The sequence below is a fragment of the Triplophysa dalaica genome, chromosome 19 (genome assembly GCF_015846415.1).
Source record: "Triplophysa dalaica isolate WHDGS20190420 chromosome 19, ASM1584641v1, whole genome shotgun sequence".
Taxonomy (NCBI): Eukaryota; Metazoa; Chordata; class Actinopteri; order Cypriniformes; family Nemacheilidae; genus Triplophysa; species Triplophysa dalaica.
The window spans coordinates 8,068,890-8,082,296 of NC_079560.1; the positions used below are offsets into that span (position 1 = coordinate 8,068,890).

Consider the following 13,407-nt stretch of genomic DNA (forward strand, 5'->3'; position numbering starts at 1 on the left):
AAACATATAATTTTCACTTACTAATGTTTACATCAAGTACAAATTGCTTGAATGTTACTTCAACGAAAGGATAATTTGCACAAGGCAGTACAAATAGAAGAAGCTCACAAAAAGGCACAGTAAAATGATTGATTTAGTGAGAGTACCAATCTTGCACTGTATGTCCTTTGAAATGCTTGGTTCCCAGGAGAGACTGTTTCCACAAGTGTAACACTCTTGACCTGAATGACTCATACCACTCTCTGAACATGAGAGCATAAAAACACTTCCCACTATATACTCGGGATGGTCTGGGGTCAGCTTCAAACCACCAGGCACTGTGGGTTTTATACCCATGTGAGGCCTCTCAAAGTTTTTAGAGCACTATGTATACTTTTTTAAATGCAGCTGTTTGTGAACACCAGAGAAGAAAGATCTTGTGTCTCCTCACCTTCAGGTGCTTTGATAGCATCGCTTTTGGGGGGGAAATAAACCGGTTTACAGTTTAATGTTATTTTGGCATAAAAATTATTTTATTAAAAATTAAGACAGCTAAACATTAAGAAAATGTTGATACAAGGACACGTCTGATAGTCAGATAACATTTTTATTGTGCACTTCTACAGTAATAAAACATTGGTACATAAGGAATAATAAAATGACTGTATAACATGCTGTCAGTGATTAAAAACAATATCGAGTTGTCTATACAAATCATTTAGCATTCTGTTAGCATTTTGATTTTATAAAATTGTCCAAAAGGCTTTGTTAACAATTAAGAACTCGGGCAAGGACCTTCATTCAGAATTTCAAATTCCATCTTGTTGCACTTCAAAGCAGCCATGAAACATAAATTCATGCTCCGTGTGCTCTGTGTCCTCAGGAGTTTCAGGCAGTAGACATGTTTTCCATCCTTTGAGCAATCTTTCGGAAGTTTGCACTCACACTTATTTGATACTAAGAAAAAAGAAGATGATAATAAGTGCCACATGTTGTTTTGATTTTATAATAAAAATTCTTAAGCTAAAACTGTACTCCACATAAAGGCAAAGTTTTTTCATAATAAGATCTATACCTGAACAGGTCTCCCACTCGTAACAGGTGTCCGCTCCACAGGGCTCCTGGACTGAGCTCTGCTCAGAAACACGGGCCCTGAATTTGGCCCAGTCTAGGCTGAATGAGTCAGTTTTGCACGGCCCATTATTCATAAAGTATAATGGGTCTCCACGACAACGGCCAGCGTGAAAAACACAGGAGGACATCATAATGGCAGCCTCTTTCGAAGCGTCAAAAATGCACAAGTCTTCCCTGTAATTTCTGCAGGACATTCAAAAAAGGAACACAATGTGTTAAGATTCCCAACAGACTGCAGCACAACTACATGCAAATAACAATGATTAACAAAAATTTGATGCTACGAACATGAATTTGAAAGCTTTCAAAACAGAGAGAGCTATATTCATACCCGCATTGTTCTTTAGACATGCAGATACATGTAGTGCCATCATGAATCTCTCCACGTTTGCAGTTGCTGTCTGGAACAAAAGGCTTATCTGTGGAAATCAAAAACATATATTTTTCACTTGCTAATGTTAACATCAAGTATAAATGGCCGTGAATGTTTTTTCGACAAAAGTATAATTTGCAAAGGCAGTACAAAATAGAAGAAGCTCACAAAAAGGCACAGTAAAATGATTGATTTAGTGAGAGTACCAATCTTGCACTGTATGTCCTTTGAAATGCTTGGTTCCCAGGAGAGACTGTTTCCACAAGTGTAATACTGTTGACCCGAAGGACTCATACCACTCTCTGAACATGAGAGCATAAAAACAATTCCCACTTTGTACTCTGGCTGGTCTGGGGTCAGCTTCATGCCACCAGGCACTGCGGGTTTTGGGCAAACGTATTCTGGAATCACAGAAAAGGAGAAAACGTCATTGAAAAACATCAGGTTTAGTTTATGCACAATTATTTTTTTATCATATAATTCCACGACTTACTAATGCACCTTCCCTTTGGTTTCTCCCAGGAACCATCTTGGAGACAGTGAATGAGCTGGTATCCATCCAACTTATAACCAGTGAAGCAAACAACCTCCTCATGATCTCCATAATCGTACACGCGTTTGTTAATCTGAAAATAAAGGGAGGTATATAAAAGGGCAATTCTATGCAAATCTTGACCTTAAATGTTTTTTACCACACCGATAGGCGAGATGTCAATATTTGATGGGTCAAACACCCATGTGAGGTCTCTCTCAAAGCTCAAAGTTGTAGCATTATGGGTAACACTTTACAATGAGGCGCTATCATAATTTGTTAATACTTGTCAATGTTAGTTCATGTCAATACAAATTTTAGTTCATGATGCATTAACTTATGTTTACAGAGACAATGTTTGGTTTTAGTAATGTATTAGTAAATGCTGAAATTAACACAAATTAAATTTGTGTTGTTCCTTGTTAGTTTATGTTAGCTAATGCGTCAACTGATTGCTAACAAATAGGACCTTATTTTAAAGTGTTACCGCATATTGTATTATTATTTTTAATCAAGCATTTTGTGAAGAGCAGAGAAGGAAGATCTTGTGTCTCCTTACCCTCAGGTGGCTGTTAGCAGGTGCTTTGGGTTTTGGACAACCTGAGACTCCAGGGGGCAACTTGCTCTCGCTGTCGCCTTCATTCACAAATTCATCATCATTCATACACACATCTTGCCTGTGATAAAAAGGCAAATAACCAGCATACTTATGCCAAAGCACATACTGTATATGAAAGTGTAAAGACAGGGCAGGCCCTTACTTTTGGAAAATAGAGATGGTACACTCCTCCACCTGTTTCTCAGAGCCTTGGCAGGGTTTTCCCCCTCTCTGAGGTGGAGGGTTGAAACAGGTACGTGTACGATGTCTCTTTAAGGAGGCGTCACAGAGACTCCAGGGAGTCCAGCATGTCCATCTGCCATCAACAGCCTCTGAGGAATACAGAGACAGGGAACGTATAGAAATACATCATAAATGTACCACTCCACGGCATCTAGCCGAAAGTTGACCATTGACACCACCTGTCAAATGGCAGATTTGTGTTTATATTTCAATATTTGGAAAAGGTTTGACAGTGACTGGATAAAGTATAATGGGGTAAAACAATATGTCACCCCCATAATTATGACAAATACTGTATACATGTGAACCTTTTTTGTAGTCTGGGGCTCGTTTCTCACAGTTTGCTCCGTAAGTCCCTGTCTGACAAATGCAAACACACTCAGTCCCACTGAGAGCTGGCCGTGCATTGTTAGGGCAGGGTTCACACTTGCAGGAATCAAATTCGGTCAGATACTCCATCAGTGCCCTATGAAGATGCAATCTCTTCGTCTTAGCACAAGGAATGCCACGCACCAGATTCACTAAAGGCAACAGCTGGTCAAGACATAGAGAAATCATTATTAAATGATATTTAACACATTTAAAATGATGGGGTATTTTATACCCTTACAAAAAGGGGCCTTAGATGACAAAAAATCCCCAAAACGGAAATTCTGTCATCATTTACTCTTTTCATTTGAAACCTTTGAAACTTTCTTTCTTCCGCAGAACACAAAAGAAGATATTTTGAAGAAAGTTGGTAAGTGAACAGCACTGGCCCCTATTCACTTTTACTGTATGGACACAAAACCAATGCAAGTGAATGGGGGGCAGTTATCAACGTTCTTCAAAGTATCTTCTTTTCTGTTCTGCCGAAGAAAGAAAGTCATGCAGGTATGAAATAACACGAGGGTGAGTAAATAATAACAACATTTTGGGTGAACTATCACTTTAAATTTATGGAAACATTTCCAGAAATTATCCTCCTAACCTCAAAATCTATAACAGTTGGATTTTCTATTGTAGACTGAATCCAGTTCTTGTAAGTTTTACTTTCTGGTGCTACTTCTTTCCTTTCCCATGCCAGTTTTGCGGAATACTCAGATTTACCTCCTTGCACTGATGTAAAAGTCTTCTCTGACGCTTTTACAATTGACCCTGGAAAGGACAAGAAAAAGATAAAATAAAGCTAAACATTAATCTAGTAATTTGATATCAATCCCTAATGTTGTATGTATGACAGTTGTTACCTTCGTATTCTGTTTTCATCGTCGTTGTCCCACAGGTGTTACTGCTTGATTCTCTATTATAAAAAAAGGTAATGAGGGTAGAATCATGACCAAAGCATCGTTTTTTTTCCTCTTCCGAGAGTCCTTGAGATTGCAAAAGACAAAATCTAAGCACAACTGCTGTATTTTTTATAATTGTAAACTTATAAAGTTTTGTGCTCCTTTAAAGCAAGAAAAAATCTGATCTTTAAAATCAATGTTTTCTCACCGTACGTTTTTAGTTCTTCTCGATTGTATTGGAAAAGGAGGTCATACCTCCCCCCTAATGTCCCAGAGCTGAAATAATGTGTCCCAAACCTTTGAAAGATCTCTCTGTAAAGGACATAGTTGTAATCTAATGGCAGACTGTTAAGAAACTGAAGGAACGGATCTGACAAATAGAGGTCAGAGGACTTTGTTTTGAATGTTGATGTGGCAACAACCTGATGTACCCTGTAAAACTCAGAGTCCTGCATACAATTAAAGAAACAAACACAAGCATAAATATATAAATAAGTGTACTGTGTCCATGGTCTAAAAGCATACAACATAATTAGAAGTTTTAAAAGTTTCTTGCCTTCTCTTGAGCTGCTTTGGTTACGTCCTTGAAAGTACCTCTCTTTGACGTAAACGACATAGCCAGGAAAAGTGCGAAAATATTACCAGAACTTGATATATGTTGCAATGTCTTATCTGTCTGTAGTTCTTCGGTCAATGTGATTTTTTCAGATTTAATGTCACTTTCTTTAATGTCCTCAATATATTCAACCTAGAATTGTGTTAAACAATATTAGAAACAAAATCTTGATATATTCATGTAAAACAATTTCACACTTTGTAGTTTTTAAAATTGTATTTCATTCCTTGCCCACCTTGATGTCAAACTTCTCAACGTTGGCAGGGACCCGAAAGATCTTCCTGTTGGGTCCTTGTCTTTGTACTGTGCAATGCTCTCCCATAAATGTGCTGTCCAGAACAGCACCCCTCATCTGCTCTGCCATGGCATCAAACCTAATCAAAATAAACTGTGCATTCTTTTTTAAAATGTAGTATACAAGTTTTATGATCTTGATATGGTGCTCACCCATGACCAATCAGATCGGCTCCATAAATGGGATGAAATTTGTCCTGTGCACACACTTTCTTCAACTCCCCACAATCCCTCTCATCAGAGTTGTCACCACAGTCGTTCTGCGTGTTGCACTCCAAAGTAGAGTTTATACATCTTCCTTTTGGTAACATGGCAAGAAAAACAGTAGCCATGGCCTTTAAAAAACCAATACACCCAATGTGCCGAACATCATAGCATGTCTTTGTGTAGGTATACTTACCACTGTCGCAAGTGAACTGCTCTTTACAATTTACAGGCTCAATCCTGCATCCCTTAGAGGGGTGACAAGGTCTATCCTCTGCCAGAGATTCACTACAGTCCACCCCTCCAAACTGAGCTGGTGTCAGTAAAGACCTGGTCCTGAACTAAATCACACACAAACTAACGAAATGAATACACTTTGGCAATAAATCTAAAATACTCCTTCGTGTGTTTTACTCACAGATTTTTTGGCACAAGGTGAGCACTCAGACCAGGGTCCAAATTCACTCAGTTGGCAGTTTATTGGACAAGTCTCTACATTGCACTCTCTGCTCTCTTGTGTCTGACACAGCTGCAAACAATTATTTCTTATCCAGTGCTCATCAAAGCGCACAGCCCTGCAACAGAAAATGTACAGGTCACCAACGTGAATCTGAAGGGGATGTATGATGTAAAATGAAGGTCACCTTGTGCGTTGTTGGGTTCCAGAGTTACAGGTTTTGGTACAGAAGGTCCACGAACTCCACGGGTAGTGGTCACAGAAACACCCCATGATGGGGGTGACTGAAGCGAGGGTGAAGAGTAGGACTAGGGGAATGCTAGTACGATCCATGGGAGACTTTCTAAACTTAATAGCTTAAAGTAAAGTGGAATGAACAACTCATTTGTTTTTTATTCACTGATGTCATGATTTTTTATATTTACATATGATACATACAGTCCATTGTGCATGTATGCATGTTTGAGTTATTTTAATTTAGGGTAATTTAATGCATTTTTAAAGTAAAACTAAACTAACTAAAATGTGCAAGTTTCTCCAAATCATTTGTTTCTACTTGTTTCCATTGAAACTCACTATACTAAATTTTCATTATAATAAACAATGTCAACTGCAACAATGGAATATGGGTCCAACCAAAGACACTTAATAAATATAATAAATACAGAGACATTTAAAAAATACCACAGAAATGATACTCACATGAGAATATCAAGCCCTTCCAAAAGCCTTTATGCATACACAATCACGCATAGACAAGAAATATCTGCTGCTCTGAACAAGCTGGTCGAATTCCATTCTAGTTCTCATTCTCTAACACAATTTGTCCATCCCCCTTTCTTCCCGTAAATCCTGCAGCTGGAAGTCTTTATATTGACAACCAGACCTCCATTGGAATGTAGAAGGGATTATACAGACATCGTTTTATCACTAGGGACCTCTCTCAATTGCAAAATACTTGTTCAAATTGTATATTTTTATGTGCCCTTCTATATTCTGTCTTTTTAGTTTTTAGTCTTAATTTTAGGCCATACAAAACTAATGATTATGCAATGAACAAAACAATATTGTATACAATCGCCTTTATTATCATCAAAAATGATGTACAGCTTGATATGAGCTATAACTTTATGCATATTTTATGGACACCCGATGAAAACCACAAAGCCTGTTGCAACCTCTCCAATAATGTGACATTATTCATACAAACAGGATGTAATGAATGAATGAATAAACTAAAATATCTATATTTAAAATCATGTTTTATTTACAATTATTTGTATTATGTACATAAATTAATTTATTGTGTTACATTTGTCTCAAGCCTAGAATAACACAGCAATGGCTTTAGTGCAGTGAGCTCATATGCCCTTAAAAACTAATATAAATGTTTAACAACATTTTCTCTTTATGGAAGACTAAATTAAAAGCATTGCACAGTGAATCAATGCGTATGAGAGAATATGAAAACATCCTCTTGCTTTATGTGTATAAAATAAAAAGATTGTAGATAGATGTTAGTATTTCTGCATGTAAAGGTTCAGTTTCTTTTTTATACAATCATATGGTTGCACTACAAATGACATAAAACTCTGGCTTGTAACTAACAATGGGCTGTAAGTGGAGTTTCGAATCAATGAGACTCTGTACTTCAATACAAGCAGTTTTAAAACTGTCCATTAACAAAACTAATGTCAAGAGACATGAAAGTGACGAGCACTAACAATGATTAGAAAAGAAGACTTGAGAGTATTGAGGGGTCAGCCAGACACAAGGCAACAAAGCCCAGAAAACCGTCTCTTCCTTTGCCTCACCAGCGGGGAAGGAGTTAAATTAAGCAGGCTGCTGTCATCTATACAAATGAAGGGCACAAAAAATGAACATAAGCAAGAAAAGTTAACAAGTCCCTTACAGCACAAAACGAAAATGATTTTTCTTTTTTAGACTCACCTTGGTTTTTCAGTGGTAAAGGCATTGTCTCCCTGAGTTTGCTTAGTAGGTTCCTCATTTCTCGCATATCACTGAAAGAAATTTCCTCAAATCAACCTCATCATATCAATAAAACACATCAACCTAATATGTCTTTCCGAATCCATAGAGCTCTCTCTTTTCTTTACCTCTCTATGTTTTCAATGCCTGTATACACAAAGCAAGATTCCTGTGGAAAGTCCACAGGTGATGACGATCGATCTTCCAGCATCGGCACATCAGAGCTTTCGTCCACCCTGAAGTCCGTGTTAGGCTCAGGACACGCGTCATTTCCTGTGTGAAAAGCTGAATTAAATTTTAATTAAATTAAATATTACCCTTATAAAAAACAATCTATCAGGAGGGCCTTTATATTGATCATCTTGTTGAATACCCTGCCACCCACAGTGACAGACGTTTCTTGCATGCAGTATATTGGCTTTATGTACTCAGGTCTGTTTATTTGAAGAATTTGCTGCCCTCTGCTGGCTGTCATTGACACAACACCTTTCCTATGAAGCTGCAGCACACCCAACAGACACAAAGACTTGAGCATCTCTGTAATGTACATCTCCAGGCAGCACTGAAGCTGGATGAACAATCTGCAGATTTCCGGGTGGATTTCACCATCCTCTTGTCTACAATGAGATGAGATTAAAATAACATCAGCTTTTTAATGAACCATCACGTCACAACAGCCTCTCGTCACCCACTCAAATCATTTTCTTACCCAGAGATCGCGATGAGGTTGTGATAGGCGGACTGGGCTACTGCGCATCCCTTGATTCGAGTCTTGTGCATCTGCGCCCTTAAAGCAGGACAGTCGATTGTATTCTCTCCGATAGAGATGACCTGCTCCCGATGGAGGGCCACAAGAGTGTTGAACTCCTGGACAGTCTGAAAACGAGACAAACCTTACCACTCGGTCTATTTTTAGAAGCGCGCGTGCGTGCGTACGCGCTAGATGCCAACACTTTGGACTGCAAGGGATGTATAACAATTGTTGCATAAGATAACATACACATGTAGGCGCAAATGACAAAAAAATGAAGTGAAAAATGTTAGACCTCTCTTGTTCTATTTCAATATCACAGTCCCTGCGTCTTTGAGAAATAACAGGTTTGAATGTGTTCCTTCGTGTTGTTAGCAACGCAAAGGTCATGGGTTCGAATCCCAAAGCACACACATAATCAAAATGTCGATCTTAAATGCACTGAAGAAATGCGTCTTCCAAATGGATAATGTCACTTCACACCTGTGAACTAAGTGAGAGACGCCAGCGTGTCACTAAAATGGCATTTATCCACAAGTACCATCCGCATTATACTAAAGCACCTGGCAAAAATACAGGTGAAATTTTAAGGTGACAACATTTATAACGCGTCCGCTGCACAGCACACATACCGATCTACAGTCATCCATCGCCCGCTGAGCTCTCCGCGCGCTCTCGGTGCTCTCCCGACGCTCCGGATCCCGCAGCGGGGATTTGCCGATGTGAAAAATGTTGGCTGCGGATCTGGGGCGCTTCTTTCGCCCGTTCGGTGCAGAACACATGCATACGCGTCCACGGGTGAAACCACCTCGCAGGGAAAACCTCTACAGTCCGTTTGGGAGGGTGAGGTCGATCCTTGACGGGTCGTTTCTCAGCTGTCGTAGATGAGACCGAGCGTCCGCGACGCTTCCTCTGCATCTCCTCCACGACAGCCGAGTCACCTTCACCCCTGTTGAGGGCCGAGCGCCGCAGAAGCCCCGCAGCTGAGGGGTTTTAATTATTTCGTAAAAACTAATTACAAATGAACAGGAATAAAAAAGATATATACACATTTAGTTCATTTGTAATTGGATACTAAACAATTAATCTCTGCTTAAATATGTATTTGTAATATATGTTTTAATATGATTTATTAAAAGCACATGCACCATCTTTAAGATTTCTGTCATTTTAGGCCTTGAATAATGGTCTCATCAGACAGATCAGTATCAGTTCTCAAACATTTTACTGTGTAAAAGAAGGCATTAAAACTAATAAAACAAATATATTTGTAGCAGATATCATTCATTCAAAAGCAACAAGTTAAATCTGGTAGACATGCATCTAACCGAGATGTTATAGCAAGCAAAGGCAACTCATTAAAGTGTCCAGCATTATCTCAAAATTATTGCTTTCTATTATTTTACATTTCTACAGTATTATAATACTCTGTGAACGTCAAATGTAATATAAGCTAAAAGCTCAAATGGTATGGATTGCACAGACCCTTTAAGACCTCAACCACAAACAAAACACACAAATAGCCTAATGCTGTTTCATATCTGAAGATTCTTTGCACTAAAAAGAATGAGGCACTTGATGAAATGTCCACTATCAACAACAGTCATCGTCCAGCAAAGTGAAATCCAGCCCTCAGAGCATCAGAGAACGAAGAAGTAATATAGTGCACAGAAGATGATCAACGCCAGCACCCAGTGCAAAGAGTAAATAGAGATGATCATATAATCAACATCAAATGGCCAGCCCCACATGTCACCCAAGTCCATAACATTCAGTCCAAATGCTCTGTGAGGGAACTGCCAGCGACTAGCAGGAACCCCTTGCCTCTGAAACCCTGAAATAACAATAGATTTATTTCAAAATTAAAATATTTGCAACGTCTTTGGAGAAGTTAAGATGTGTAAAAGTAAAACCATATGACAAATTTACGAACCCCAAAAAATGCGGAAACGCTTTGGACAGTTGGGCAGGGGCCATTTGGAATAGTTGGTCTTTTGAAAGGTCTCGTGTCTTGACCAATAAACCTTTGGGAAGCAAGCCTTGGTAGTTAGATTGAGCTCTGAAACGACAAGTTGATCAGGTAAATGAAAGAGTATTGGGAGAAGATATTTAATTGTATAGCATGTTTACAGAGAAAAGGATATATATTGATATGGAATATATATAATATATCTGTTCCACTCACCTTCCTGAAACAGCACATGAGATATGAGGGTTCTGCAGAGGGGGCAGGGTGTGTGACTTGGCCGGTTCTTAGCCAGTGTTCTCAAACAAGGCTCGCAGAACACGTGACTGCAAGGATGGCACTTGTAGGGACTGTAATACACGTCTAAACACACAGCACATGTGTATCCCTCCTTCTCCTCCTCATCACTGCTGGTAAGGTCCCACTTTAGAGCCTGAAGTAACAAAAGGTACAAATAACTCTTGATGATTTAGAAATCACATGGAGCGAAAATAGAATTTAAAACACCTCCAATAAAATGACACCCGCTTCAGGAGCAATGTAATACTGTGGATAGCTTATTAAGAGCCTCAGGATTTTACAGCTGCCCAGTATGTGGATTTATGCCTGCCCTGATCCACACATCTATTTTTGGCTTCACGCCCGAACTTCTAATATCCCACATCCATTTCTTGTCTGCCACCTCATTCATTAAACAAACTAGATAGCATGGCTGTGCGCCATTCAGAGTAGAGAATGTCATTTTAAATTCCTATTCTCTCCAGTATAGAATAAAAACAAAATGAACAAACTATCAATTTGAGAAAAAGTAGTACACTTACGATCGTAACTTTATAACAGAAGTAAATTTAATATGAATATTTATTCAGGCAATCTCACCAGATCTTTTGCCTCCTGTTGCTTTTGAATCCAGAGCTCTTTCTTCCTCTGCTTCCTTCTCAAGCCTTTCAGGCGATTCTTCTCTCTCTTGGGGAGCTTTGGTTGTGGGATGGGTGAGACGTTTCTTGACGCCTCCTCTATATCTCTAAGTCTAACATCTTCTGGATCCACTTCTGTGTCTGGAGTTAATCTGCTCTGTGAAGCAGAATCCACACGATGTTCCTCTAAGATTTCCTGATAATCAGATAGCTGTGTTGGGTGTATTGATTCAAAAGGTAAAATCCCATGTGTGCCCACTTCAACAGTTCTGACAATGTGTGGGTCTTCACTGGACGCAATTTCAAGTTCAGTGTCATCACCAGTTGTGACTGCACGGAGAACAGCACGAGAGGAGCTGAAGGTTGATGAAGAGGGTAAGTTATCTAACAAACTGGACTGTATTTGTATTCTCTGTAGTTCAGTCACTGAGTCTCTTGTCTGTTGGGAAGACGCTACCCTATCCACCCTTCTCTCAGTATGACCTCTGGATCTGCCAGGTCTGGTCAAGAGAACTTGAGGTTTTAAATCCTGATCAACACGACTCTTACTGAGATGCACGGCTGTATTGTGTCCACAGGTGCATTTGGAGCAGTTTATAAAATTGAAACCTCCCAAGCGAGCTCCACAGTGCTGGCAGTTTATTTTCCCCACTGTCCAATGTGCCTGTGGAGAATGTACTGCAGATTTCAGTGGCATAGATCCTTAAATGTCAATGATGCAGATAAATTGTAGTAGTAAATGCATAAATATGTCTACATTAGCATATTGATAAACACGATATGATAACACAATACCTGATTAATACTTGCCAGAATCCAGTCTGGCAACGTGTCAACATTCAAATGCCACACGCTGCACATGGCTTCAGCCTCCCCAGATGTCACTATCTGTAGTAATACAAAAAACAAATGTCATAGGATTAGGGTTGAATTATATGCACATGCAAATACAACACCTTCACTGATTTAAAATTTCAATTATTAAATAAATGAGAAACGAATATCTAAATAAATCTTTATAAAAAAGATTATCTAAGTATTTTAGTACCTAGTGCTATTGTGCAATCTGCGTTTTATATGTTAAACAATGAACACATTCATCTGTCTGTAAGACAAAAAGCATCAGCAATCACACACCTTAGGCAGGCTTGTCGAGTCTATGAGACAGCGGCGGCACTTTTTACAGCGAAGGTTTGTTGGATCTTCCTGTGTTTCTGATAGATCCTGTTCTTTAGTCTGTTTGAAATTTAAGTACGCCATCATTTTTACTTTACTTTTGTATTCATAAACAAATCCTTAGGTAAAATAGTATTACATATTACCTGCACATAAATATTGCCTATTTTGACTGTTATTTATATGACTTTTCTTGGCAAAAATGAATCACTTAATACTTTTCTGCACACGGGTCTTAAAATTACCTTAAGAAAAATGATCCAATTCACGTCACAAACAACATTAAAATATTTGTGATAATATTCTATGCAATTTATTCCCACAAAACTTTGTGCACACAGATGTAAACATTGCAGGAAATAATTTGCATCGGTTGGTTTCTTTCTTTTCATGCAATATTGCAAATATTTAAATACTTCCCATTTGACGTCTCAGTGAAGTGATTTAAAACATGCACATTCAAAAATATGTCCTACCGTGAAGGAAGCATCCATTTCCATCGTGGAGACATCTGACATTTTAAGTACTTCTCTGTTTAGCTAAACGGCTAAAAACAACAGATAAATGGCTACCGCGGGTTCGTTCGCCTTTACTACGGGGGCAGCCGAGGGACAAACATCTTACGTTACAGGTCACTGAGCGTTTACGCATAAATCGCTCGCTCGTTCTTCCATTAATAATCTCACATCCCAACAACACACAAATAATGCAGTGAGCATAGAAAATCATTTCTTAATAATATTCTCGTTTGTAATGCGTTTAAGAGATTTTGGTTGAGGAAAAGTTGGGGTGAGATCTAAGGTCTGAGCAGCGGCGGGGCAACAGCAGGTGGCAGTGCTGAACCTGTTCATATCTTAGAGAAAAGTTTAATATAAAGAACAGTTAACTTAAGCAGACCCTCCGTGAAACA

At 38.8% G+C, this 13,407-nt stretch overlaps 3 protein-coding genes across 4 annotated transcripts; all 3 read right to left on the reverse strand.

The window, feature by feature from the left end:
- Positions 1-567: 567 nt before the first annotated feature.
- Positions 568-6,526, reverse strand: c6 (complement component 6). The gene is made up of 18 exons (XM_056731129.1): positions 6,401-6,526; positions 5,886-6,054; positions 5,660-5,816; positions 5,438-5,582; positions 5,191-5,335; positions 4,979-5,117; positions 4,684-4,875; positions 4,336-4,576; positions 4,089-4,211; positions 3,830-3,996; positions 3,168-3,393; positions 2,780-2,948; positions 2,578-2,695; positions 1,980-2,112; positions 1,693-1,887; positions 1,445-1,532; positions 1,055-1,296; positions 568-936 (listed from the first exon to the last, which is right to left on the reverse strand). Exons 1-18 carry the CDS (start codon positions 6,435-6,437, stop codon positions 755-757), a joined length of 2,868 nt encoding a protein of 955 aa, XP_056587107.1. The 5' UTR covers positions 6,438-6,526; the 3' UTR covers positions 568-754.
- Positions 6,527-6,765: 239 nt separating this feature from the next.
- rgs7bpb (regulator of G protein signaling 7 binding protein b) lies at positions 6,766-9,384 on the reverse strand. Its single transcript, XM_056731156.1, has 6 exons — positions 9,071-9,384; positions 8,397-8,563; positions 8,174-8,304; positions 7,816-7,960; positions 7,649-7,719; positions 6,766-7,550 (listed from the first exon to the last, which is right to left on the reverse strand). The coding sequence occupies exons 1-6, from the start codon at positions 9,218-9,220 to the stop codon at positions 7,459-7,461; spliced, it is 756 nt and encodes a 251-aa protein (XP_056587134.1). The 5' UTR covers positions 9,221-9,384; the 3' UTR covers positions 6,766-7,458.
- A 156-nt stretch (positions 9,385-9,540) lies between these two features.
- rnf180b (ring finger protein 180b) lies at positions 9,541-13,085 on the reverse strand. 2 transcript variants are annotated; one of them, XM_056731144.1, is made up of 7 exons: positions 12,974-13,085; positions 12,459-12,557; positions 12,117-12,209; positions 11,284-11,985; positions 10,624-10,837; positions 10,372-10,497; positions 9,541-10,272 (listed from the first exon to the last, which is right to left on the reverse strand). In XM_056731144.1, the coding sequence occupies exons 1-7, from the start codon at positions 13,013-13,015 to the stop codon at positions 10,079-10,081; spliced, it is 1,470 nt and encodes a 489-aa protein (XP_056587122.1). In that variant the 5' UTR covers positions 13,016-13,085; the 3' UTR covers positions 9,541-10,078. The 2 variants fall into 2 exon arrangements, with proteins under 2 accessions (XP_056587122.1, XP_056587123.1); XM_056731145.1 differs by lacking the exon at positions 12,459-12,557 and having other exon boundaries at positions 12,974-13,065.
- Between the last annotated feature and the right edge of the window lie 322 nt (positions 13,086-13,407).

What these genes read in the sequence shown, in the direction of transcription:
- c6 (XM_056731129.1), bottom strand. Translation starts at nt 6,437, where the DNA reads ATGCATAAAGGCTTTTGGAAGGGCTTGATATTCTCAT. An exon ending in GCCGATCTGATTGGTCATGG is followed by an intron (nt 5,118 to 5,190) that starts GTGAGCACCATA and finishes TATTTTGATTAG; the next exon opens with GTTTGATGCCATGGCAGAGC. An exon ending in AGAAGAACTAAAAACGTACG is followed by an intron (nt 4,212 to 4,335) that starts GTGAGAAAACAT and finishes TGCAATCTCAAG; the next exon opens with GACTCTCGGAAGAGGAAAAA.
- rgs7bpb (XM_056731156.1), bottom strand. Translation starts at nt 9,220, where the DNA reads ATGTGTTCTGCACCGAACGGGCGAAAGAAGCGCCCCAGATCCGCAGCC. An exon ending in AACCTCATCGCGATCTCTGG is followed by an intron (nt 8,305 to 8,396) that starts GTAAGAAAATGA and finishes ATCTCATTGTAG; the next exon opens with ACAAGAGGATGGTGAAATCC. An exon ending in TTTACCACTGAAAAACCAAG is followed by an intron (nt 7,551 to 7,648) that starts GTGAGTCTAAAA and finishes TCATTTGTATAG; the next exon opens with ATGACAGCAGCCTGCTTAAT.
- rnf180b (XM_056731144.1), bottom strand. Translation starts at nt 13,015, where the DNA reads ATGTCAGATGTCTCCACGATGGAAATGGATGCTTCCTTCACG. An exon ending in AACAGGAGGCAAAAGATCTG is followed by an intron (nt 10,838 to 11,283) that starts GTGAGATTGCCT and finishes TTGTTACTTCAG; the next exon opens with GCTCTAAAGTGGGACCTTAC. An exon ending in GCGTTTCCGCATTTTTTGGG is followed by an intron (nt 10,273 to 10,371) that starts GTTCGTAAATTT and finishes TTGTTATTTCAG; the next exon opens with GGTTTCAGAGGCAAGGGGTT.